Raw genomic sequence first — 27,601 nt, forward strand, 5'->3', positions numbered from 1 at the left:
CCAGAGTTCCCTGGTTCTGTTTCCATTCCGGCTCCAGATCGCCTGGTCCCACTCTAGCACCCCTCCTGGTTACTATATGAATAAAGCGCTACCGTTTGGAGGTTATAGAATTTAGTTTAGGGAAAACACCTGTACAAAACACTTGTTTTACAACAGTCCAAGATTCCCAGCAGAAAAAAGGCAAAATCAGGCAAAAATAATCTCCAACAAAAGTTGCAAAAACAGGAGCAGACCAGTCCCAGTAGTTCTCCAGCAGTAGAGAGCGGTCACTCCAGACACAGGGTGTGTCTTGGACTTTAACAGAAGGCCAGAGTAAACAGATGAGTTTTCAGTTTACTTATGTAAGTAAGTAAAGTTTACTTATGTTTTCAGATGTTACTTATCTTTGCAATATTTCTAAGGTGAAATAATGCTATGCTAGTGATATTAAATGCACGCAAATCGAATGAGAGACCTGCATAGATGGGGACCCCTAGATCCTTTACTTCTGTACTTGTGTCACAACTACGGACTTACGGGGGAAGGAAGCGCAGAGGTCTGACATACTGGGAAGGGGTTTTTATTATTAAATGAACAATAAACACAAATAAAGACGGGCGCGGTGGCCGAAAACGATTTAACATAAACAAAGAACACAAAATAACCCGTAGGCGTGTTGCGATTGCCAGAACTCAAATTACCAACATGCACACTGTTGCCAACTGAAGTTCACAAAAATGCCTGAGACCTAGAAGGGGCGGAAACTTCCGGCATTTATGGGGCGTCAGGATTGGAGTCAGGTGTGGAGCCCAGCTGCAGGCAATCCTGACAGAGCCCCCCCTCCAAGGGCTACGTCCTCAGAGCCCCAGCAGTACCATCAGTGGAGGCGGCGGGGCGGACGGCGGCAACCTCAGGGTCCTGCCCTGCTGTATCCTCCCCTTGGAGGACCCGGTCCCTCGGGCCGGCTCCCCGGCGTGGTCAGGCGTGGCGGCCCCGGTCCCTCGGCCTGGCTCCCCGGCATGGTCCCGCATGGCGGCCCCGAACCCTCGGCCTGGCTCCCCGGCGTGGTCCCGCATGGCGGCCCCGGACCCTCGGCCTGGCTCCCCGGCGTGGTCCCGCATGGCGGCCCCGGACTCCCGTACCTGCACACAATAATCAGGGCCGATCCATCTGGGTACGTGTGGGCCCTGTCCCCACACGTCCCCTCTGACACGTCTTGTGTCACCCCCTGCACCGCGCAGGGAGATTGTCCCAGAGCCTCCGGCGACTGTTCCAGGCACCCCAGGCTGGTGCCTTCTGGGACTATGCAGCCCCTCTCACTGCACGGCCCTGGTGCCAAGGGGGGGGCATTGCCAGACCATCCGGCTAGCCCCTTCTGCGTCCGTTGGGACAAGCAGGCCCTCTTCCTGCCTGTCCCAGCTGGGTCCTCATGCCTACCAGGGGGCTCTATGGCGCTCCCTCTGGAGGTGGACACAGACCCATGTCTGGCCCACCCTCCTCACCGGCTACCGGAGGACCCAGCTCAATCGCTTCCCCACCTACCCTCCCCTCAGGAGGAGTCCCCAACCCGAACTGCACCCCCCAAAAAATTCTTTGGGGGAGCACCCCCCCCGGCTGGACTTAGGGGTACCTTGGGGCTTGTCCACCTCGCCTTGGACCAGCACATTCGGGTCAGGAACCTCCTCCCTGGGGTTCGGCTCCGCGGCTGGGTCGCCATCTGGTGGACACAAAGAGGGGAAGTGGGGGCGACATACGGACACATATGCCACGCACACACACACAGACAGAGACAGACAGAAGAGAGGGTCGTCTGGCTCCCTCTCTGGGCTCTCCGGGACCTCCTCAGGGGGCACAGCCAGGATCTCGGGAGGTGCGACCTTCTCGTCGCCCGCCAGTGCTTGGTCTTCTTGCCCCGGATCCTGACTGGTACTGGATGTGGTGGAGGGGCAGAGTTCGATCCCTGGCTCAGGCTCTGGCCGATCAAACTCCGCCCTCAGTCTCTGCTGGAAGTCCCAAAAACTCCTGTCGGTCTCTCCCTGCTGCCAGAGGGCTGTGCTCCAGCCCCATGCTGATCCAGTCAGACACGTGAGGATGGTAGTGATCTCATCCGTGTCTGCTGCCCCACTGAAGGGTCCTGGGACCATTTGGCTGTCCCACACGGGGCTGGGCACGTCGCTGGAGATGGTGGTGGGCGTGTGGCGTGGGGGGTGGTGGACGTCTTCTCCAGCATGCGGGGGCGCTGGTGATGCGCTGCCATTCAGCTGGGGAACGTCCGAGCAGAGGGAAGGCGGGTCGGCGACTGGAGCTGGGAGGGCATCTTCCCTGTGAGGCAGTTCCGGCAGTGCAGTTGCTGGCTGGCGACCTCCTGTCGCCCTGTTCCACCAGCTTACCCCCGCATCGCTGTCCTCCTCCTCACTGTTGTCGCACCTCTGGGACTGACGTGGGTTTCCACGGACCTCGCAATGATCATGGACGGGCACGATGGGCGGAGCCATCCCGGCACCGACTGCCCAATCGGCGTCATCCTCGTCATAGTCCGTGTCGACCTCATACCCTCGGAAGTCACGTGGATCTTCACGGATGTCGCGACAATCTCGGACGCGCGCGCTGGGTGGAGCCATCCCGGCCCCGACTGCCCAACGAAAATCCACGTCATTGTCGCTCTCATCATCCGTGTCCTCCCACCTGTGACTCCGAGGGTCGTCCACCCTGCAGACATCCTGGACCCAGGGTGCAATCAACTCCCAGGGACAGTACTCTGGCCATTCGGGCTGGAGCCTGCCCACCTCCTCGCTGGAGGGACGCCGCCGTTGTCGCTTCTCACCCCCCTGGAAGTGACGTGGGTCCCCACGGACCTTGCGACGATCGCAGACTGCCGCGATGGGCGGAGCCCAACTCTCGTCTCCCGTGCTCTCGTCATCGTCCGTGTCGTCCCAGTCCACGGGGAGCCTTGCCAGCAGAGCGCAGAGTTCTTGGCTCGACATGGCGAAGATCGTGGGGGTCGCATCTTCTGCGCTCGCTGCCCACGTCACTTCCTCACTGCTGCCGACGCCAACGTCCTCGCTCCGCCCACTCACCCGCCGACGTTGTCGCTTCCGGGTTTCGCGGAGTTTCCCGGGGGTGACGTCATCACGCGGCGCCGCATACCACGGCTTCTCGGGGAGAAAACGCTCCACCAGAACAGGTGTCGCGTCTCTCCCCTGGCGTCCGCGTTCGCCGTGCCGGGCTGCGTCCTTCACGGCGTTTCTTCTCCTCTGTTTTTTACCTCTGCGCTTTTGGGTGGGTCTCCGGCATTCTGTCACGACTACGGACTTACGGGGGAAGGAAGCGCAGAGGTCTGACATACTGGGAAGGGGTTTTTATTATTAAATGAACAATAAACACAAATAAAGACGGGTGCGGTGGCCGAAAACGATTTAACTTAAACAAAGAACACAAACTAACCCGTAGGCGTGTGCCGATTGCCAGAACTCAAATTACCAACATGCACACTGTTGCCAACTGAAGTTCACAAAAATGCCGGAGACCTAGAAGGGGCGTAAACTTCCGGCATTTATGGGGTGTCAGGATTGGAGTCAGGTGTGGAGCCCAGCTGCAGGCAATCCTGACAACTTGGTGAGATAGAAAGGCTATCTGGAGTTATGATGTAGTCAGACAGCCAACGTCTGGCTGCTTGAGTCCCAAGTAGAAGATCTTCTGTCTTATCATGGTTTAACAGGAAAATTGGTGAGCGTCCACTGTCTAATGTCCTTCAGACAATTTTCTATTCTGTTCAGATGCTGCAATGAAAGCTAATATCGTGTTTGCGAGTGACCTAAAGGTAACATGTTTAAGGAAAATAGCAATGGACCTAGGACAAAACCTTGTGGAACACCAAACTCTATGTGAAGACGAATCACAATTCATTGTCCACAAACTAATACTGATCAGTCAGATATGAACCACAGAAGGGCTATTCCCTTAATTCCAACAACATTCTCTAACCTGTCAAGGAGAATAGCGTGATCAATAGTGTCAAACGCTGCACTCAGGTCAAGCCGGACAAGCAGTGAGATGCGGCCCTGATCCGAGGCCAGCAGCAGGTGATTAACCACTTAAAGCAGTGCTGTCTCAGTGCTAAGATTTGATGTCTAAATCCCGATTTATATACTTCATGAATGTTGTTGCTGTCTAGTTACATGTACAGCTGCTGGGCTACGACTTTTTCTAAAATTTTCTAAATAAATGGGAGGTTGGATATTGGTCTATAATTCGAAAGCTGACTGCGATCAAGATTAAGTTATTTTATCAGGGGTCTAAGGACTGCTACCTTGAACGATCTTGGTATGTGGCTGGTGCCAAACGATGAGTTAATAACTTTAAGGATAGGATTCATTACAATGGGTGCTACTTATTTAAGGAAACTTGTAGGAAGCGGATCCAATGCGCAAGCACATTAATTCATGCTCTTTAAGAAGGCTGAAGCGTTCTAATCGGTGTGTTCTATTTGAAGATTATTTTTCATAGTAATATCGACAGAGCTGTTCTGGTAGCTAGGTTATTAATAAACCTCTGTGCAGTACTTGATGTAATTGTACATTTGTATCTATAACGAGGGGAGTTAATTTAATTGTGTTTAAGACATATTTTATAAGCGATAAGGAAATGAGCTGAGACTATTTCAGATTGCGGTAGAGTGACTATGTCTTCTATATTTATTATATTTTGTTTAGTCTAGTATAGACAGGAATACTGTTCTTAGCGAGTCTTCTAATTTATCACAGTGGATGTTAAAGTTGCCGCGAATAAAGGCTTTATCCACAGATACAACCAGGTTGGAAACAAAGTCTGTAAATTCACCAAGAATCTCAGAGTAATGTCCCGGGGGTCTATAAATATTAATCAATGGAATAAACTTTGGAATAAACAATGGAATTTCAAAAGAGTTAAATCCATATCCATGTTTATGTGTAATACTGAGGTTATCATTATAAATTACTGTGACGCCACCTCCTCTTCCAGTTAAGAGAGGTTGGTGTACATAGCTTTATCCAGGAGGGATAGACTTGTTTAATGCTACAAATTCATTTCTTTTTAACCAAGTTTTGGTCTGGCACAGTACATCAAACCCCTGATCTGTAATAATTTCATTAACAATGAGCATTTTAGGTGTGTGAGATCTAACATTTGTTGTTGGTGCTGGTTGTACGTTCAGTAGGAATGATGGTAATGGGTAATAAATTGCTGAAACATACACCCCTGTCCAGCCCGGGGAACAGACACAGTGTCAGCATATTTATGAGTTTTATTATTAATCTTAATGTTTCTTGTAGGATCTCGTTTACATGCTGGGTGGCGGCTCTACGCAAATGGCAGATACTTGTTTTAGCCAGTCTGTCTGCCACCTGGTCTCGGCTCTGGCGAGTCAGGTTCGTTTTTCGATTCTAAGACTATGAGCCAGATTTTTAGATACCTGAGTGGCGCCTGCCCCGTTATGTTGGCCAGTTATTAATAAAGCCCACTTAATTTTTTTGGACACCACTCCAACAACCAGCAATTTATATCAAGGAGCCTGCTACAGGTCTTGTTGCTCCGCTGAAACTGCGGTAATGGGCCAGAGCAGATTACTTTATCCGACATCGTTTTAGCCAGTTCAAGCATCTCTATAAAATTATCTTTATGTATTTTCTGACTGGTGTAACCAGAAAACACTAGATTTTATTCGCTGGTCGCTCTGGATAAGGGCGTCAGGGCGTCTGATAAATGCTGTAAATGTAAATGTACCAGCTGACTAGGCTGGTGCGCATCCGGGGCTAGAAATAAGTCTAGAAAGACGAAAATGACATCATCAACACTTCCTGTTTGGCACAACCAGGAAGTAGTGTTGCCGTTTTTCCAAAATAAAAAAAATGTAATAACCCACTTGTTCTTAAGCGTCTCGCGTGATTTGTGCTAATTTTCAATTCCTATCAACAAGCAATTGGAATGGTTTGCATGTTTGGAAGCCATGATGGTCTGCTAAGTTTTTATATTTTCCCCTTATAACAACATATTCCAGATCTGACCATCTGGGCTACTGTTTCCTGAACAGCAAAGCAGAATGGCCAAAGCTCTCTTTTATACATCTGAAAGTTAAGTCATGGCATGGACTTTCTTTCTTTAAGGTAGAGACGTTTCATTCTGCATCCACAGAACTTTTTCAATCTGAGGGAAGTTGGCTTGTGACCACAAATTTATCCTCAAGGTTGGTTTCACCTCACTCCTGCCTTGAATAGGTTTGTTAAGTGAAATAAAGGCTGGGGCTGGCAGCTCCTGCCCTCATTAAGTGGGTTGTTAAATGTGGCCAACCTGGTGGATGTGTGAATTGGGCCTGATTTTTCTGGAAATGGATGAAAGGGCAGCATTATAGGTTGAAGATAAGTTGTGTTTGACGCCTCCACCTCTGTTGAGTAAGGCTTTCCTCACTCCTCTCTCAAACCAATTATCTTCTCTGTCCATTATTTGAACATTTTCGTTTCCTCTCTTTTATACATATCACCATTTTTAGCCACTGCAGGACAAAAGAATGGCTAGGGGATGTATGTTAATTAATCTCACAAAGTGAATTTTTCATAATAGGGGACTTTTAATAAAAGGCACACGGAAGCTTGCCTAGTGTTTTTCAAAAGGCAACTGAAGGACTCTCAGACCATGAGAAACAAAATTCTTTGGTTTTTAATATGAATGCCAGGCGTCATGTTTGGAGGAAACCAGGCCAATACCATCCCTACAGTGAAACATGGTGGCGGCAGCATCATGCTCTGGGAATGTTTTTTAGCTGCAGACTAGTCGGGATAAAGGGAAAGATTACTGCAGGAATGTACAGAAACATTCTAAAAGAAAACCTGCTCCACAGCGCTCTTAAACTCAAACTGGGGCGTTGGTTCATCTTTCAGCAGGACAACAACCCTAAGCACACAGCCAAGATATCAAAGCAGTGACATCAGGACAACTCTGTGAATGTCCTTGAGTGCTTCGCCAGAGCCCAGACTTGAATCAGATTGAAGATATCTGGAGATATCTTAAAATGGATGTCCACCAATGCTTCCCATCCAACCTGATGGAGCTTGATAGGTGCTGTAAAGAGGAATGGGCCAAACTGGCCAAGGATAGTGCGCCAAGCTTGTGGAATCATATTCAAAAAGACTTGAGGCTGTAATTGCTTCCAAAGATGCATTGACAAAGTACTTGTTTGTGAATACTTATATACATGGGATTTCTCAGCCTTTTATTGTTAATACATTTTCCAAAACCTCAAGTAAACTTTTTTCATGTTGTAATTACTTTTTTTCAGTTTTAGCATTGAAAAACTGATGCTAGTGGGGCAGTGGTGGCCTAGCGGTTAAGGAAGCTGCCCCGTAATCAGAAAGTTGCCGGTTCGAATCCCAATCTGCCAAGGTGCCACTGAGCAAAGCACCGTCCCAACACACTGCTCCTCAGGCACCTTTGCCTCATGGCTGCCCTCTGCTCACCAAGAGTAACGAGTTAAAAGCAGAGGACACATTTCGTTGTGTGCACCGTGTACTGTGTTGTGTATCACAATGACAATCACTTCACATGAACTTTTATTGTTTTCATCACCAGTTGCAGAATAACATGCAAAATTGGTTGGTTGGTAATTGATCAGCTCTAGGACCCAGTAGCAAAGTAAAATTATTGGGTAATATTATACTTATATGTAAATTACATATTTTAAAATAACTTACAAAATTTTAAATTACTCACAAAAACTAGTCAATTAAAGTAACATGAGTAAATGTAATTTGTTACTTTCATCCTCTGGCTCTGGATCACCTAATGGTTTGAGGCTGTTGTTTGTCCTGTTCCGTTCTGGAGTCCCGGGCCTTAGGATACGTCTATCCTTTCTCATTATGCAGTAAAATTCAGATAAAAAGATTTATGTTTTGTAAAAAAGACCATGTGGTGTGGAAGAAGAGAATAGAGTGTGTAGAAAAACTCTTTCTCCCTCCACACAAAGCACTGTATTCAATCACTCGAACTTGATGTTCCCTGCAGAAAGAGGCATGGCACAGTACAGGTTAAAAATGAACAGTTTCTAATTTATTAACACCGGTAAATAATTATTGTAGTTACATGTGAATATTGAATGTAAAAAGGTACCAAGGTTAAAAAAATAAAAATGAGAAGAAAGAGTAAAGAGGGAGAAGAGAAAGAGAGAAAGGCTCAGAAGCCTTCCGGCTTCCGATGGAAAACCCCCTGAGCAAGAAAGCTCAGAGTCCCTTTTACACATGTGAACAGACCTTTATACTCCTGGCCTACAGGACGTTGTCACTGGCCTACAGGAAGTTGTCACTGGCCAATCAGAACCTGTTGTTTCTGATGTCACGCCCCCGGTGGCTCCCATTTGGGGAAGACAAAGAGGGTGGGAGGTCCTGACAGCTGACACTTCACACGTTGCCGTCAGACAAAAGGCATGTAAAACAGAGGTGCTGAATCTTCACGCACAACCATCCACACAGGAATGACACACCTCCCCCTGCAGACAGCTGTTTTGCAACACAAAAGGCATGCTCCCGTGATGTGCATCCTTACAGTTTACATATCAACCTCCGTACAGATGTTGGGGATCACCATTTGTAAAGAAAAAAAAGCACTGTAGGGGAAGAGTCCCAAAAAGTTGCCACCGACCAATCAGACTGTCTCTCTTTTGATCTCTCTTTTGTCCAAACTTATACAGGAAGACAGCCCCCTCGGCAAGAGTTTCCCATCATGGCACCTCAAGCTATTTGCTGGCTTTTGATACCTCTTGCTTGTGGGAGGCAGCAGCTTGATAAACATATAAGCGGGGGTTCTTCACAAAAGCACAAAATGCCACAGACCTGGAATTTCCCATGTTACAACTGCATCTACTATTGGTGCCCTCACCACTATTTAACATACATACAAACATAATATACCAAACTTACAGAGGACAATATAAACAAAGTGGAACTTAAAGCCATAAGGTGCCACATCCTCTTTTGTCTCCCTGTCTCAGCCCCAGTTATATTTTTCCTTGTGTCTAATTACCCCACTTATAAAAGATCCTTATTATTTCTAGTCCATGTCACTAGTGCTATTTTTTAGCCACCTGAGAGTTGCATCATTTGCAAAAGTGCTGTCAAAGTGTAGTGAGTGGATAAGTGGCAGAATAAGTACTGGTCAGTGGTTCAACAGTTTTTAATGTTCTGGTGGAAGAAAGCCTGCTGGTCTGGGACATTGCTGCAGTACCACCTGTTTAAATATAGCAGCCTGAACAGTTTAACAATTTATGTGAATTATGTCCTTTCTGCAGGTGATGTCTACATCCAGAACCTTCCTTCTTCTTTCAAGTGACCTCTGATTCTTTCTCCTAGTTATGCAGTGACGGTGCAGGAGTCGTATGCGCACCCTTTTGACCAGATCTATTACACAAGATGCACAGACATCCTAAACTGGTTCAAGTGCACCCGGCACAGGTCAGTAAAACTTGACCCCCATCATGATGGGGCGAACCATTCTCTCATCACCATGGCAACTATCCTCCTTCCATTGTTAGCCCCATTAAACGAATTGGAGGAGAGGTCAAGGGTAGATGTCTCCCTGCTGTCTTTAACGCACCGTGTTAATGTAGCTTTCAGTGATTGGTAATTGGTCAGAGCTGAGATGGAAATGGTCCTTTCAGTGTCATCAAGCAGTGTGCAAGGTTTAATTGGTGCATTTAAGGGTTTATGTCTCAACTAAAAACTGATGAACAGGATGAGTCACTGGTTGCCCTCAGGACACCCCCTGCCCAACCGTAAAGCCACTGCAGAAGTCAATGCACATCATGCATAATAAATTAAAAATGTCAATAATGCTACATGAAAGCAAAAATAAAGAAGGGTGAAGTGATACGATGATGAACAGAACCAACAGAAGGCTGCAGCCTCCCAGCCTTGTTAAATGATTCAGTCCAGCCTATGGGTAATTACATATGCAAGAGTGTCTAGCTGTACCTTTTTGCATCATGAAGCACTTCAGATTCTAACAGAGAAGAAACAATGTAGTAATTTCAATGGTAGCTAAAATTATATTTTTATCTAAAGAAACATTCACTTTCATGACACTTTCTTAGTGACAACATCCATGTTCAGTGCATCCAAACAGTGCATTATAGTATAGGTTGGACTGCAAAGGATTAATTGAATTTGTCACTCTTGACTTGGTAAATGAAGAACACAACTGAAGGACCATTGGGACAACCTTGTCAGGTGGCTTACACTACATCCTGTGTTCAAATGCATCCTCTGGGGCATTTTACTTACATCCTCTGGGGCATTTTTACTTGAGACTTTCCTTATCAGAATGTCATTAGAATAACTGATGACATGTTATCCCATGTACATTTATATCTAAAATGGCTGCAGAGCATGCACATGACAACAGTTTAAAATGTCAATGTTCAAAGGTTCAGTATTCAGTTGAATGAATGATAATGTTGTTAATGTTACCCTTATGTGAAGTTTCAGTAACATTTATTATTAAGGGAGTCAGTCATTTATTATATTTTCGTACTGTACTTTCTGTATCCTCCAGAATCAGCTATAAGACAGCCTACCGGCGGGGTGTGAGGACCATGTACCGCCGCCGTTCCCAGTGTTGCCCAGGATACTTTGAGAGCGGCGACCTGTGTGTCCGTGAGTGTCCTTTTTTTTCTCATTATTATTAGTAATGGCAGAAGTTACAATTTCCTCAGCAGTCATCCAACTTGAGCATTGAACGATTCTTATTCAGATATCTAAAAAAACTCCCACAATGCACACCTCAGGCTGTTTTCTCGCTGTTGTTATTGCTCATGTAAATAATGCTTAATGTCTTTTGCTGTATTTATACAAATGCAGCAATCTTTCTCTTGTGTTGTGATTAGTTCAATTAGACCTCATAGTTCCTCTTCACTGTTGTGAAGATAATGAAATCTTTTGTACTTGAATAACAACATTTTTACAGCAATTAACATGGCTGCCTTTATTATGCTGTCTGCATGCATGTAGAAATTTAAATTCCACTCTGCCCGTGTTTTTCAACACTGCAAACTCTGACTGCTCGATATTAAATATGACACGGTTATATCTTTCATAATTTCCTGGTGGCGCTGAGGTGACCTCAGAGCAGACTTTTATGCATGCAGTCCTTGCTTCATTTGTCAACACAGTTAGATGGTGAAGTGAAAGGTGCCTAGCACGGTGTGATGTCAAGGTGATGGAGTAAACACCAATCTCGCTAAAGCGCCTGGGGAAGAGGAATAATCAACAGACGTAGCATAACAGCTAATGGGATTTGATGCATCCGCAGTTACTCAACCTTATTAATCGCTGAATGCTCCCGAATCTGCTGATGGCCCTTTTGTTTAATATGCGTCCATGTATTTCTCGCAGGAGAAACCTTTGATTGCCTTGTTGCATGCTCTCTCCAAAGGCTCCTTAAAAATGCACAAGTAGGGTGTGGGTGTTTTGGTGATGTATACTGTAAAGGTGCTGACTTGGTGAAGATTCAAATACATTGGAAACATCTTTTTCTATATATCTTGACCTAAAATTAATTCACTCACTCATTCATTTATGCTGAATTCTAAGCATGTTTTTGGCTGCTGGAGCCGTCCTGGGACATTGGTGCACCATCCCGGGAAATGTGTCCACACTGCGTTGCCCCTACAATGAATTCAGTAGCATGTAGTGCTGGCAATACAACACAAATGCTTTCTTACGAAATCTGTCAGTCACTTTGGTATTGTGCAATGTGCCGAGTGTTGTGTGAGGTTGTTGGAATCTCCCTCTCTAGCTTTCCCTGTTGTCTGTGTCTGTTGTCACTGAGGTGATGCGAGAGGTTCAGCACCAGTGATCATGAGTTAATGATACCGGTGTACAAGATTAAATGCGACTGCCGCACGGCCCAGTCTTTCTCCTTCCTACACTCTGGCAGCCTTTTACAGCCTGCACTCTTTAATTGATCAACTATAACTGGGAGAAATTAACGACCTGCATGGGTCTGTGTTACTGTAGGCATAAAACTTGAGAAAAACATTAAATGAGTGGTGAAAACTGCCAATGGAAATTGTATTTTCCAATGTGCTTATTAGAGACGGTCCCATTGTTTCTATTATTTATGTTCACTGTTGTGTTTTTGTGTGTGTGTCCCCTTCTAGTTCAAGACTTGAGCTCAATGTCTTCTTAATGTACATTCAGTACATTATGTAGGGAATTGCCAGCAGAATTATGATCACCAGAGTATGATGGAGCACATGCATATGTAAGCGAATAATATTTCATCATCTAGCCACTGGCTGCCTTCCCCACAGGAATACCATTGTGATTAAAAAAAAGAAAGAAAGATCTGTCTGCCTTAATAACCAGCATCCTAGGAATCCATGTCACACGCTTTAATGAGAGAGCCTCAAATGCCCATGAAATGTTCAAAAATCCCTGTCATGTTTTTGCCCCAATTGACCGTGAAAGGGGACACTTCTCTCTGTAGCCTCGAGGATGATTGCCAGCTGGGATTAGGATCAATTTTGACATTGTCTGGGGGGGTCTTTGAAGGGAGTGAGGATCAATAATGTTTTCATTAGTGGACAATATCGGCCGGGCTAACAGTGGCTGTATTAATGACCATTTACCATCTGTGTGGTAAACGTGGTAAACATAAATATTCCCTACCCACAGTTATTACTTTGATTTACTGCATCCTCCACCCAACAACAAGAATTTAAATCCTTCAGATGGGGTTAGATGGAGAGACGAGGTGGGGTCTGGCCAGCCAGTTTCTGCTGCCTCTGCACAGTGCTTCTCTCTGGCTAATCCCAGTCCTCTCACCACTTGGATTAAGAGATTTGTACTGCTAGCGGTGTTTAGTGCACTGGGACAAAAGCAGGCTTCCACCTGCATGTTGATCTTTGACATTTTCTTATGTCCTCAAAGCAAGTGTTCTACCCACTTTTCATAAGTGCATCCCATGAGTGAGTTTCTTTTTTATTTCACCAATTTGAGGCAATTACAAGTGGTTGTTACCTATAATGAGTCCCATATATTCCAGACAAAATGTAAAGTCATCACCTCAGGGCAAGCTGTTCCTATTGGCAGTTCCTATGTGGGCTTTTTAGGTTTGCAGGTGTGCTTGTATTGGACATTTTGATAACACAAGTTACTTTATCCCCATAACTTAATCACTCAGTACTATGAACAACTGTGACATGTATGTAATACTTGTCATACTTTTCTACTTGGCAGTTTGAAAACTTGCCATATGATGCATGGGACAATAAAATTCTGTTAACTCTATAAGCATTCAGACAAAATTATTGCACAAAATATTTCAACGTGTAATGGGAGTCAAAACTGTGCAACACTTCAATAAAATTATGCAATACCAATATATGCAACTAAAATGACCAAGATGGTGTGATGCACAGGACGTGATGCACTGGACAGCAATGTCTCTGGTCTAAAAGCTACACGAGTGCTGTTGAGTTTAACATATGATAGAGTTAAAATAAGGTGCATTGTATAAATATTTTAATTAAGCCTGATGCACTCGCGAGAGGTAACCGTATTTCAAATGTCTGCAAACCCTTCGGTTTTTAAATACATTGAAATTGAAGGATGTTTCACATTAGCTGAGTAGCCATCTTAACTTTTACTTTTAAGTAAAAGTGCAAATATTACAGAAATTGTTTTAAAATTTAGGTTTCAGTTTCCAGAGAATCACCCTATGGCTTAATCTTGAAAGTTGACTCTTCTGTCATCATTGTTAGATGAAAAATGGTGTTGCATTTTAATATGAAAAATGTTGCTTCAGTAGTAATAATTTATTACTTTACAAGTGCTAATAATCTGTGTAGTCAGTGGAGGATACAGACAATACTTTTTCAGTTATTAATTGTCAGTAGTCCCAGTAGCATGTTTTTTTTTTATTTGGCTTCATAGTGTTGGTAGTTTGGTGTGCGAAGTTGGCAATTTTTACAAGTTAAAAGTTTCATACAGTAGGCAAGATGCATAATACACTGGACCCATCTAATAACTGCATGTGTGCAGTCTTCTACTGTAAAAGCAGCATAATGTGAGAATAAGTCTGCATTTTCACTTGGTTTCCTTCTTCCTCATTTCAGTTTGATCTCAGCCTTTTAGTCATGTATTTTTTGTATTATATGCTCAGTAATCTACTGAACAATTTTTCAGTTTACACATAGGCTGCTGTTTCAATCTTGTTATTGTTGGTGTCAAAGCAGCCTTTTTTTCAGTTCTGTGGAAGACTTCAGGAAGCTCTACAAGAACAACTCCAAGTGATTCCTGCCTCTGTCTTGTGGAGTCTCTCCTGATCAGATGTAATTTGAATGCTGCTGAGGATTCATGCTGAAAGATTACTTTGAGTTTAATAAACTTCATTTTTGACACTATTCTTCAAATTTTAGGTTCATCCATTTAAAACATAAAGGTTTTCTCTTCTCTTCTCCTTTTCATTTTGGCCTTTAAGACAGCAGTTTCATTAAAATCCTTCCTGTGATATGACATTTTTTGTATATTCTACTTGTTACAAGTGCATTGATTGTAATCACATATGAACACATATGTCAGGAAGTTCTGTACTGAATGCTTGGCTGTGCTTCATCCCCAGCTCCACCTGTTTGGGGATTATGGCTTTTTGTTTCACTCTTGCATCCTATTGCCTGTTTATAGGCACATACCTGCTCTGTATTCCATGGCTTGTTCCGTGTGGTACTCGTTCTGGCAGTCGGTCAGCATCGGTCAGTCTGGACTGCCTCGGGCCATGATATTTAACCTGCTTTTATTAGAGGATATTCCCAGCTTTATGCGTTTATATTCAGCCATACAGTGGTTTGTAAAAGCAGCCTAACCTCTGTCAAATCAAATCACACTTACAATTACTCAATAAACATTTGCTCTAATGAATGTGTGAATTTTCAGATTAGGTCTAAATGGCCTTCTGCCGCCCTCACTCCAGTTCTCATACGGACACAGTAAGGCGCCTGATTAGAAATCTATGCAGGAGAGAAAATATCTTTTAAAAAGATTACTGTCCAACTTGCCTATTGTACAACCCTCAATATATTCCTCTGCATGACAATCGGCAATTAGTTCCATTCTTACACTGTCTGATAACACCTCTGTATAATTAGGTAGATTAGCCTTTTATCTTGATGAAAGGGCCAATTTTCTATCAGTGTCTGTAGATATTATTTTAAGGAGCCATATTCATTCAGTTTTAATTAAAATCTGAGACCTATTTTTCCGCTCTATTATATAAGCGTGCATTGGTTTGACCCTCGGCAGGAGGTGCACTTCCTTATCACCTCACTTACATTCCACAGGCTAATTTCTTTCCCCCAATGAAAAAAAAAGATGTGGCAAATTAGCCCTTCCCTCCAGCCGAGATCAGAATCGCTGATTGAAACTAAAATAAATCATCTCATCAGAGTGTCATTGGATTTCTCTTCTTCTTTGTCTTCGCATGCAGCGCATAGGCTCATTGATTCCAAATAGTCAATCTGAAATCTACATCAGCACAAAATGCTGCAACGTTTTTTTTCCTCTTTTTTTTTTTTGTAAGGTGGCTCAGCATCCAGCTCAGAGATTCTGATTTGAGGGCCTGGTTTAGCATTTTTGCTTTTGGAGCATTTCTGCGATTAGTTGTCATCCTCTGGATGCCGGAGATTCTCTCCCGCTGCAACTCCACTCCTCTCTGTGGCTTCCAGTTGGGCCTGATTGAGTGATAATCCATATTGCGGTGCTGCCCAGGACTAAGCTGTCCATTCGTCCCACCTCACACTTCATATCACCTCACACACACACATTCTCTCCATCTCTGTCACTTCCTCATTCTTTCATACTTTATTCAGACTGTCAAATGCAATAAATAATGTGTCCAACACTGAATAAATATGACCGAAACATCAGAAATAGAGGAGAAACCAGTTAGGAATAAGACAGAAATTTTGTACTTGGTGATTTATTTATTATTTTCTCAGAAATCTACACACAACACCCCATAATGTCAACATGAAACAAAGAGAAATCACATCATCCTTGAGATTTTTCTGCAGCTTAATTGGAGTCCAGTTGTGGAAAAACAGTTGATTTGACCTGATTTGGAAAGGCACACACCTGTCTATATAAGGTCCCACAGTTGAAAGTTCATGCCAGAGCACAAACCAAGCATGAAGTCAAAGGAATTGTCTGTAGACCTCAGAGACAGGATTATCTCAATGTACAAATCTGGGAAAGGTAAAAATGTCTGCTGCCAAAACCACCAGGACTCTTCCTAGAGCTGGCTGGCCACCGAAACGGAGCAATCAGGGGGTGTAAGACCTTAGTCAGGGAGGTGACCAAGACCCTGATGGTCACTGTCAAAGCTCCAGAGGTTCTCTGTGGACAGAGGAGAATCTTCTAGAAGGACAACCATCTCTACAGCAATCCATCAACCAGGCCTGTATGGTAGAGTGGCCAGACAGAAGCCACCCTAGTAAAAGGCACATGGCACCCGGAGGACTCTCAGACCATGTGAAACAAAATTCTTTGGTCTGATGAACTCTTTGGTGTGATTGCCAGGCATCACGTTTGGAGGAAACCAGGCAGCACTCATCACTAGGCCAATACCATCCCTACAGTGAAGCGTGGTGGTGGCTGAAAAACATGGTTGGGATGTTTTTCAGCTGCAGGAACTGGGAAACTAGTCAGGACAGAGGGAAAGATGACTGCAGCATTGTAGAATGAACATCTCTGAAGAGATCTTAAAATGGCTTTGCACCAATGCTTCCCATCCAACCTGATGAGGTGCTGCAAAGAGAAATGGGCCAAACTGGCCAAGGTGATGTTATTACAAGACTAATCACACACTTTTACTCCTTATCTCTCTCCCACACACATACTAAAGCACATCTGAAAAATTTTTAAGATTTTGTTATTTTAATACCTTCTCCTCAATAACATGTAATGCAGAGCCCCCCAAATAAATAAGTAAATAAATAAAATAACATATTTTTCATAAAAGGAATACCATATTTACATATTCAGATTGTCGCTATTTTTAATAGCATAACATTTGTGTCCTCTGATGTTATAGGGATGAGCACAGCCAAAGTTGCAAATAACAGCATTCAAGCACAGGTGCCAATGCTGTAGGTCACCCTCAAGCAACGCATATGTTCCGAAATGTCACCAAACAAGTGTGATCATTCTGGCGATGCAGAACATTAGAGATCCGGGATAAAAGTTTTGCCACAGGCCCTTGGCTTGATGGCAAGGATCCATTTGGAGGATCAGTCGTCCTGCTTTGATGCTTTATTCTGTTTCACCCTGCTCAATGTTTCATTAACTTAAAGCATGGTGCGAAAGGAAGGACCACTAGGAGTGTGTTGATACGTGGTATACTGTGTTTATGTGTTTTCTGCGGTATTTCATTTGGAAATGTCCCTTCCTTACTCCATAAGCGTTGACATTTAAGATTTGTGCCATACTTGGCATGCCTGTGAATGTGACAGGACTTGAAATATGGGTCCTTTCTGAGTGACTATTATGCAGCTTAGAGCACTATGTAAATAGGAAATGTGGAGACCAGGGGAGAGGAAAATGTCTCTTGATTCAACATGTGAGAATAATCCTGCTTTGTTTTATTACTACATGTTACAAATATAATTTTGGCTCCTTTACATCCTAAAGGATCTGTTAACCCCTAAATATGTCCAGGATTGGTCCACTGGTCCAGAGATACATTCCAAGTCTTTGTAGTAATGTAGTAAATACATTAATAAAATATAGCTACTGACAATTCTGGTCAGTAGCTGGTTCTGGGTTCTGGTTAAAGCAGTGATTTGGGTGTCTTCAAATGTTGTAGTTCATTTGAAGAGCTTCGCCTGAAAGAGAAGTGCTCCTGTATTATGCCATGGTGAAAAACACTTTTGGTCTTGCTAGCACACTAGTTCACAATGAACATACTGGTAAAATATTATTCCATGGATCATAGCACTTTTGGTGGAATAAGTGGATTAAGGGGAATTTTTTTGTGCATTTCCAGAAACTGCAGAGCAACTATAAATCAGGGAAATGCCCCTCAGCAAATCACCCTTGAACCTCAAAAAAGCTGCAGATGGTGGAGCACTTGCAGTACAAAAAAAAACCACACTGAAATTATTTTAATCAAACATCAACAGTAACATTCATATATTTATAGTCAGCACACACAAGAACACACAAAGTCAAGAATAAGGAGCGATAAGAGCCCCTCGTGTTGAATTAATGCATGCTCAACCTTAACCATGGTTGCCCTGCCGCAGATTCCAATCACTGTGAATCATAGGCTGACTGTGCCTGACCAGAGACAAGAACCTGCTGGTCGTGTGACCTTTAGTTTCTCTCCATTATTCCTGCTAAACGCTGCAATTTACATGTTTATACCTTTATTTACTCACCTGCTGTTTGCATATGGGTTTATGGAAAAAAAAAATGAAACCAGCAAGTCAAATTTCTGTGCTGCTGGATGGGAATGCTAATACCCCAATCAATTGGCCATCGTGTTGCTCAATAGGAATGATCAAGAAAACTGCACACTTAGTAAAGTGTGCTGCCTGGCCAATCTCTGCATTAAAGGCCGGTCAGACGTGCCCAGATTTACGGTTTGTTTTTTTGCGTCTTGCCCAGCTGACGTCTGCATCTTTGCCATCAAGCCTCAGCAGGGAGCACATGAGATAAACTGTCTGAGGTGCTATTGAGTCTTAATTATAGTTTTACTTTTCATTTTAACAACACTGAGTATGGATGCCGTTTGGTGATCAGCCTGGGCAGTGGTTGCAGATTTCCTCTTTTAAGAGACTCAGCTATGTATAAGTTGTATAGATGTCTGGCAGATCTTTGATTATCTTATTGATTATCTTTTGTTTTGTTGCAGATACTGCTCTTCCTCTATTGTGACCGGTGCTCACTGTGCTTTGTGTCAGTTCTTGTCTGAAACATTTTTGTGGGAACATAGTTGGAACATAATCTTGTGAGCAACATTGATGAGTGAAGTCCCAAATAAATGAGATAAATTAACTCTGACCTCTCTTTTTCTTTTCAGCTCTGTGTACAGAGGAGTGCGCCCACGGCCGCTGTGTCTCTCCAGACACGTGTCAGTGCGAGCCAGGCTGGGGAGGACTGGACTGCTCCAGCGGTACGTCTCCACATCAACTCATCAATAATTTACCTGTCAGCTATCAACAGATGAATATTTATATACTTACAGAAAGCCTCCTATGGACACAAGATAACATTCCACACTTCCCTACTGATCAATGATGTTTTCTGATTTTCATACATTGACCCTCTTGATTAATTTACATAGGTACAATTTACCAGAGGTGGACAGTAACAATGCAAATTAGCATAAGTATTTTTTACTTTAACTCCAATACATTTCAGACTATAATACATTTTTATTCCACTACATCATGCAAAATCTGTTGTTCCTTTCTACTTATGAGTTATTAGGTAGTGACCTAACTGTTACCTTATCTTAACCCTCGGGTAACACGTTATTATTTTAGATGCAATCTGCTCAGCTCTATCCAAAATCTCTCTCTGGCATTTTTGCTTGCTGAATGTCAGTGGAAATCTACAATGTTTTTAATGAAATCAGGATTGCTCTTAGTAGTGACTGTTAACATTTGGTTATCATAAAAATGGGCAGAGTACTCAAAATGATTTCAAGACAACACAACTATTCATTTGCAACAGATAAAGCTTCACATTTAACACATAAACACCACACCTACAAACACTGCAAGCCCCACCCCTGATGTCACCAAAGTCAAAGTAAGCTTTGTCATCTTAGCTCTTTACAGATCAGTATACAAAAAGACAAGACAGTCTCCAGTTACAGCCAAACAGGAAACAAACAGTACACGGAGTAGGCATATTTATATGGAGTAGGCATTTACAAAAATTAAAAAATATCTATATATACTTTAATATAGACGTGGAATACATATATGTAAACTTTACCATGGACAGAGCTCCTGAGAATGAGGTTGTTGTCCATGAAGCAGCATGCTGATCACCGAGACAGTGATGTGTAAGGTGCAGGGTGCAGTTCAGTCAGGTAACAGTCCGGTTTTGTGTGTGGAGTTCAGCAGGTCTGATAGCTGGTGTCTGGTGGATCGGCCCTGATGCCAGATGGGTGGATTGGAGGATTTATTCTGAATTTATACAAACACAGTTCCTATTACAGTAAATCTGACTTGGTCAGGTTTATAACTAAACTTTGTTCTCAAACCCTTTATTCAATAGTCATTTTAATGAATGTCTTTTAATAAACTATTGTGCCAAACGTGATGATCTTTTGGTACTTTTGTGCCTTTACTCAAGTGGTATTTTAAAGGGAGGACCTTTAATCCATCCATGTAATGGATTACAATTTTACTCATTAATCAAATTAAATGGTTCTGTGTATAATACTGATTTCTATATGATTTTAATTTGTGATCTTTATTTATGAGTCATGAGGAGTACATGGCTGTATAAATAGGTAGTTCAGCAGGCGACTGGGCATCTGGAGAAGGTTTTGGTTTGTTGTGTTTAGTGCTGGGACCCATACAACTCTCAAGGAGGCTGTGTGGAGGGGAGGGATTATCTGTGTCATGCAGGTCAGAGAGAAGACGGTGAACCTGAAGACCTGATCTGCCCCAAAGTAAAACTCACTCTGTGGACAAGCAATTAAATTTCTTTGTGCTCTTAGCAAAACCACAGATATTATTGTAAATTGTAACATGCCCAGCGACGCATTGTTTTCAAATAATCATGTCATGTGACTGGAGCATATGGAATATTGGTTTTATTGTAAGTCAGGGTAGACCATTGATTTGCCTGCATTTTGGTGATTTGGTGGTTGTAAACGGATCGGAAGTAAAGTGTGAAGAGAAAAAGGATCGAGGCTCCATCTGAGCTGAGGTTGACCAGAAAGAGAACTGAGTTCCCTTTCTGTTTGCACGGTTCTTGAGGACATTTTTTTGCAAATAACATCTATATGTGAAAATACCATCAAAAGTCACTGGTCACTGAGGGTCACAGTTTTCGAACTGGCACTAATCTTGCAATAGTGCAAGATTAAAGGCATCCTCAGGATTTACGTAAGTACATAAAACATGAAGGAAGCACTTAGCAGTTATCGATATCTTGAAGAAGAAAAAAAAAAAACGACATAGGTTTTAAGTTGTTGTATAATTATTTCCATCGTCAAGAACATAGTTTTAATGATGTTTGTTCAGACAGAGTTTTAAAAGGAGAGGTGCTCTCATGATCAACAAGTCCCATGTTCTCAGCACCAGTTCAAATGTTCTGTGCAAACAGCGAAAATAGGAAAAATGATGTCACTAGTCCCTTTCTTTTTGTTCTTGCAAATGGTTTACTCCTTTTTTCTTATTTTGCCATGTACTTTTAGCTTCCCCTTTATGAATTTCATCATTTTACATGTCTATATATAACTGTCTGTACATCTACAGGGCTAAATGTAAGAACAGTATCCCTTGTGCTTTGCTGTTTTTGAATTAAATCTAAAAATTGATCATATATTTTTTTTGCACATATGCTCACACACATATACCCACAAAGCTCTAACCTTCTACTTTCTAACTATTGATGCACTCATTGCTGCCTGAAAGTAGCTTCCTGGAATCCTTCTGAATCATGTACCACTTCTACTTGCCCCCTTAAACTCCATTTACCCATTTGTGTTTTTCTCCTGTCTTTCTTATTGCCCTCAGAAGACATATGTATCTATGAGTGATGGTTCCAGAGAACCACCAAACAGATCAGCGGCCATTTTCATTAACAAAAGAGCCACTCCATGATTACTGACAGAGTGTAAATCAGGCTCTCTCTATCTCCGCTGCAGCAGCCGTGCAGCAGTTGATATATGGTGGGTGTAGATGACAGACTTAACCTGTTTCTCCATATCACTTTTAAAGAATATTTCTCTTGTGCTGAGGTAAACAGAGGGATATACTATATATGTTAAGAAAAACGAGAACAATTTGTAAAGAATAAATAATATAAAAGAATGACTTCTTACAGCTGTGTATATACCATATGCTATCACTGAAAAAGAACTGGATCCACTGGTTCAGTAGAGATTTGACAATCGTATTTGGAAATGCAGTTTGAATGCAGTGGTGAAGCTTATGTTTCATATGTCTGCTGCATATGCTCTATTTTCTGCAGTATGTTTTTGTCCAAAGTAGTGTTAAAAACGACACATTCTTTGACTGTTTTAAGCAAGATTTGCATTTACAGGTATAATTTATATTTAATATAAATATATAAAAAGGACCTGAAGCTAAGGTGGGTAAATGCTTTTGTAGCAGCCAAGTAGGGCTGGGGGTAAGCGATTATTTTTAAAACGATAGTTCAGGCGATTATTTTATCGAATAGTCGACTATTCTAATGACTAATCAGATGATTTATCTAACTATTATTTTTCTGTTGCATGATAATACAAAAAAAACATGAAATCACTAATTGCCCCTAAAGATTAAATAGATTACTTTATCATACAAAATTATCCAAAGCCAAATATCTACTCTTAACCTCTCTGCAGTGATATATCATGATTAATTTATTTAAATGCTGACACGGAAAACTTTTTAAAAGCAATCTTATGTCCAACAATGTATTTCATCATCGTCTAGCAGCTGTTCTTAGTAAATTGGAAGGGGGTGCACATAATTTTCAGGTTCTCACTAGAGCAACAGCATCACTTGGATCTACTAATGTATTCATATTAATCTAGAGGTATTTATCTGCACTATAAAGTATTTCCAGTGATCATAAAAACACGTTCATTCATGAAAATATTTGACTAATTGTGCAACAATTCAACAATTAAATGACAAACGTAACATTGATAAGATAAGTCTAACGTTTCTACAATCTGCTAGGTATCGCAGCTCGCCACTTTGATGATGCAAACTGGCCATAAACACCGTTTACAGTACCTGTTACAAGTACACGTTGCACAATACACTACTAACATTACACAAACATGCAATTAACTTTTGCGTATGCACAAAACGGTACTTAAAAATGCATACACCTCTTCAAATGCATATGTACATTTTTTTTTGGGGGGGGGGGGGGGGGGGGGTACAGTACACTGTACTTGTCAGGTTGGGTTGGGAAGAATTCTTTTGGTTCATTTTTTCATCTTTCCACTTCAGCAGTAAGCACATATATTTCAGTTTCAGAAAAAAATCAACTTGCAAGTGCAGATGTGCATTTGCACAGTTTCATAAATCTGACATTTTATTTGCATATGTACTTTTCCTTTACTATGAGTTGTATGCAAAGTCTTGTAACTGAGACTCCTGATCATTTGCTGTTCTAGGTTAGTTCTAGGATAATTCTAGGTTAGTGGACTGTTTATCTCTTTTTAGCCTATTTGTATGCTCTTTGTAAGCATAATATTTAGATTATATTTTTATATTTTTCTGAATTCTAGGGAGTTGCTTAAAGAGAGCTGTAGTTAAATTGTATAATGAATTTGTATAATCGTGTATAATGAAATCTGCATGATTATCTGCAAATTGATCCTCAAAAAGATAAGGTCCAGAATGTTACCTCACATGTCTACAAAACAATAATACATAAACCTTGCATTTATCCAGCATGAAAAGAAATGTCATCCTACATGTCATGCCTTTTTGGTGATCAAATGAGATATTTTAAATGTCTGCTGGATCTCAGTGGCGCCCAGCTGTGTGTTCCAGCATGCAGGTGCTGGCTTTCTGCTAGTCCTGCTTATTAAACAGACCTGATGACTGAGGCAGGGGCATTATTCATAATTTTTTATATTTCCATACTGGGCATGGCTCCAGTCTTTTTCATTTATGAGCTTTCATCTGTAAAAATGAGGAACGAATGCCAATTTTTAAATTAAATCTGCTTTCCATTCTTTCCACCTTCGTATAAATGGTGTGTTTTTGCCTTTTACTGTAAATTTTACTTACCTCTTGTGTGGATGGGAATTTGGGGTTGGTTTAGTGGTGTCGGGTGAAGTGGATTGTCTCATTAGAATCGTGGTGTGTTCTGGAGAGAGGGAGTTTCCACAACCCCCCTTCTCAACACAATCGCAGTGCTGCTTCACACAGCCATGCAACCGAGGCGGGAGTTACAGGTTTTTGTCCTTGTTGAGATGAAAGCTGCGCTTTCCCAGGTAGCCGTATTATATTCCGTGCTTGAATAGGGGCCATGTGCACGGTGAAGAATAAGCGAAACAGGATGACGATTGGGAGGAGCTTGTCGCTGAGCAGCTTTGGGAAACACACAGCTCCAAAGCTGAAGTGACAGTCCTTTCTGTTGATGATCTGGAGGCTGATCAAAGAACCCGGACAGCGTTTTCTGGAGCAGTCGTACCAGGAGGCTGCTATGTGGGTCATGGGCGAGACTGTAAAAACGAGGGAGATCGAGAGAGGTGGGGAGTGAAGACGAGACACACAGGAGGAGGAAGTGGAAAAAGCGAGGCATGACTTCACCTGTTGTATCTTTCCCTGGGGGGTACATCTGCTGTAGCCTAAAGGCATTTTATCTCTGCCAGTCTCTAGCCTAGAGACCCACCCAGCCCCCTGACTGACCTCACAAAAGTTTGCAACGAGTTGACATGAGGGCACCACTCACTGCTAAAAAAAAGGTTGATAAAATGGCTTTTGTTATTTTATCACTTTTGAATAGTCATTTTACATGTTACTTAACTAGAGGAACAAAGAGAAAGTGCAGGTTGTCGGAAATGAATCACTGGAGAGTGAACGGATTTTGCTGCTTCACTTAATGTTGCACAGAAGCCAGAGAACAAAAGTTACTAAAGACTTTATCGTCAAATTCAACTTGCGACTTGCTTTCCGGGTTAATACTTAGGATAATGTTTCATATACTTGTTCACCAGTCAGAATGCTTAAATTAAAATCCTGAGGATTTTAAGCAAAGATTGCATTTTTTATTTTTGAATATAAAGATTTCTCACCTTACATGACTTAGAAATCATGACAGTTTGCATTAAAGTGTCAGTTTTTTTACAGTGTGAACTGTTTATTAGCTACTGCTTGCTTTGTTGCCCAGTATTTATTTACATTTACAGCATTTATCAGACGCCCTTATCCAGAGCGACTTACAATCAGTAGTTACAGGGACAGTCTCCCTGGAGCAATTTAGGGTTAAGTGTCTTGCTCAGGGACACAATGGTAGTAAGTGGGATTCGAACCCGGGTCTTCTGGTTCATAGGCGAGTGTGTTACCCACTAGTCTACTACCACCCTATTTAAGGTCATTAGCAGTACTAAGATAATTCTGTAGAGTAGCAGCACAAATGAATCCATCTCCAGTGTTTTTTCATAAGAGTATAAGCATTCATAAGCATATAAGCAAACAGGTTCTGGATTTTTCTATTTGGTGCTGTATAGATATGATCAGTTCTGATCCAAATATGTTTAATATTTTGAAGTAACAACATGTGCTGTGTCAGATGGGTGGTGTCCTCAGTAATAAATACTAATGTAAATTATCCAGGGGAAGTTTTATTGCTGATAGACTTGAGTGGTCTGGGTATGGTGGGGAGGGGCTCCAGGGACCTCCTCTCACCTGCCCACGGACACGTCATTCATCAGCAGAACAGATGGTGTCATTCCGAACTCACACACACATACACCCATACACACACACACACACAGAGGCAGGCAGATACACTCCACCATCAGCATGAGAGAGAGAGAGATCACTGCAGACAGGAAGCACACAAGAGATGGACAGTCTATGGACAGTCAGAGAACCAGAAATAGAGCAAAACAGAGAGCGAGTGAATAAGGGAATAAGAGAATAAAAATAAGACCTAGTGCACGCAATAACAGAAGCCAAAGCAATGAACAATATGCCATAAAATATCATATTTTCAGAATAATGATATTCAGAATGACGTGCTACATTATGAAATTCCCCTGCAGTCAGACATGGATCTAATTTTTCATTATGAAGATCGTTGTAATTAAATGTATGGTGTATGCAGCAGATAATGATCAATTATTACTACACTGGATGTGTGTAGTAAAAATATTTTTATGAAATTATAATTATGCAATAAAATAATTTTTCCAATTGTTATAAACACAGAGAAAACCTAATTTTTTATCCGTATTACTTTTATTATGGCAGTTATTATTTGTTCATCTGTTGCCAATTTGGTATTAGACAGGGTTTTCTTTTAAAGCACAATACTTTATTTTTACTTGAATAGTTTACTTTTACACTTTTTCATTGGGTCCTTTTTTGCATGAATTTAATAACTCAGTTTGAGAAATTCATAATGTCCTGAGCTCTGGGCAGCAATTCCTAAGGGTTTTTTAAAAATGTGAAGAACAAGCAACGAGGAATCGACAAAGAGGCACATATAATGGAAGGGACACAGGCAAAGGAAGGAGGAACAGAGTCGGGATAGGGAATGGCGTCCTCAATTCTCCACATAGCCATCTACAAAGTAGCTGAATAAACCATTCTCTCATTTCTCATTCTCTCATCTTTCTCTCGCCGCCTATGTCTGCTTTAATCTCCTCTCCATGCCGAAGCTCACAGAGCCACACCCGGCAGGGGAGAAGTCCGCCTCCCTCTTATAAGTGTTTTTGTTCTGTGTTTGCTTGCACGTACATGAATTATTGTATGACGGAGTGTATATAGGTTTGTGTGAACCTTGATTGTGTGGACAGTAGGAAAGATGTTTTAAACACTCAGCAGTAGCTAATTCATCCCATGAAGGCCCTGAAGTCACTTCTGGCTCTCCCCCTCCCGCTTTGATGAATCAAAGCCCCTGTCAGCTGCCATTCCTCAACAGTGTGGCGATTGAGTGGCCTGAACGTGCCCTTCCTCGGTCTCTCTGGGAGTGTCCCTCAGGACTCGCTCGCTCCCTGCCTGTGGTGTGTTTGTATTGTTTTAAAAGTAGTTGGCCCTAACCGGCCAGTGGCCCTCGGGATTTCTGCTGCTGCTGCCCTCGTCTGAACCTCGGCTTCAAATTACTCCGGGCACTGGAGAGAGATGTGGCCAGAATGCGCAGTAGGATAAACATTAAAACCTGAGGAAATTCATTGTGTGTAAGCACATCTAAAGTGATGTGTGTAGTAATGATGTAAAGGGATGATATAGAGAGTGTGTGTGCTTCATTGATATGGGGCTAGGGCTAGTTGCTGGATGATTAGTTTTACATTAATTGGTTGAATAAATCAGGGCATTTGGTTTTGTAATCGCTGACAGGGAGCTGAGTGGGGCATGTGGCGACTCCCTACGCTGCTCATTAAACGACTCCTCATAACAGACCTGGACCTATGCAACTATCAGCACACACTCATTCTCTCTTAAACATGCACACACACGCTGTAGACACTGCATCTTATGCGTTGAGACAGAACATGATACCTGACAGTTAACCTAACACTCTTAATTAGTGACCTAAAAATAGAGCTGTATTTACATTTACAGCATTATCAGACGCCCTTATCCAGAGCGACTTACAATCAGTAGTTACAGGGACAGTCTCCCTGAAGCAACTTAGGGTTAAGTGTCTTGCTCAGGGAT

At 42.4% G+C, this 27,601-nt stretch overlaps 1 protein-coding gene across 4 annotated transcripts in view; it reads left to right on the forward strand.

The window, feature by feature from the left end:
• megf11 (multiple EGF-like-domains 11) overlaps nt 1-27,601 on the forward strand; it is a 124,585-nt gene that overhangs the window by 27,429 nt on the left and 69,555 nt on the right. For all 4 annotated transcript variants that reach the window (XM_028957890.1, XM_028957894.1, XM_028957893.1 and 1 more), the window contains exons 4-6: nt 9,354-9,455; nt 10,555-10,655; nt 19,081-19,173. In XM_028957890.1, coding sequence (XP_028813723.1) covers nt 9,354-9,455; nt 10,555-10,655; nt 19,081-19,173 — 296 coding nt within the window. The remainder of the gene's footprint in view (nt 1-9,353; nt 9,456-10,554; nt 10,656-19,080; nt 19,174-27,601) is intronic.

The sequence above is a fragment of the Denticeps clupeoides genome, chromosome 17 (genome assembly GCF_900700375.1).
Source record: "Denticeps clupeoides chromosome 17, fDenClu1.1, whole genome shotgun sequence".
In the NCBI taxonomy this organism is placed as follows: Eukaryota; Metazoa; Chordata; class Actinopteri; order Clupeiformes; family Denticipitidae; genus Denticeps; species Denticeps clupeoides.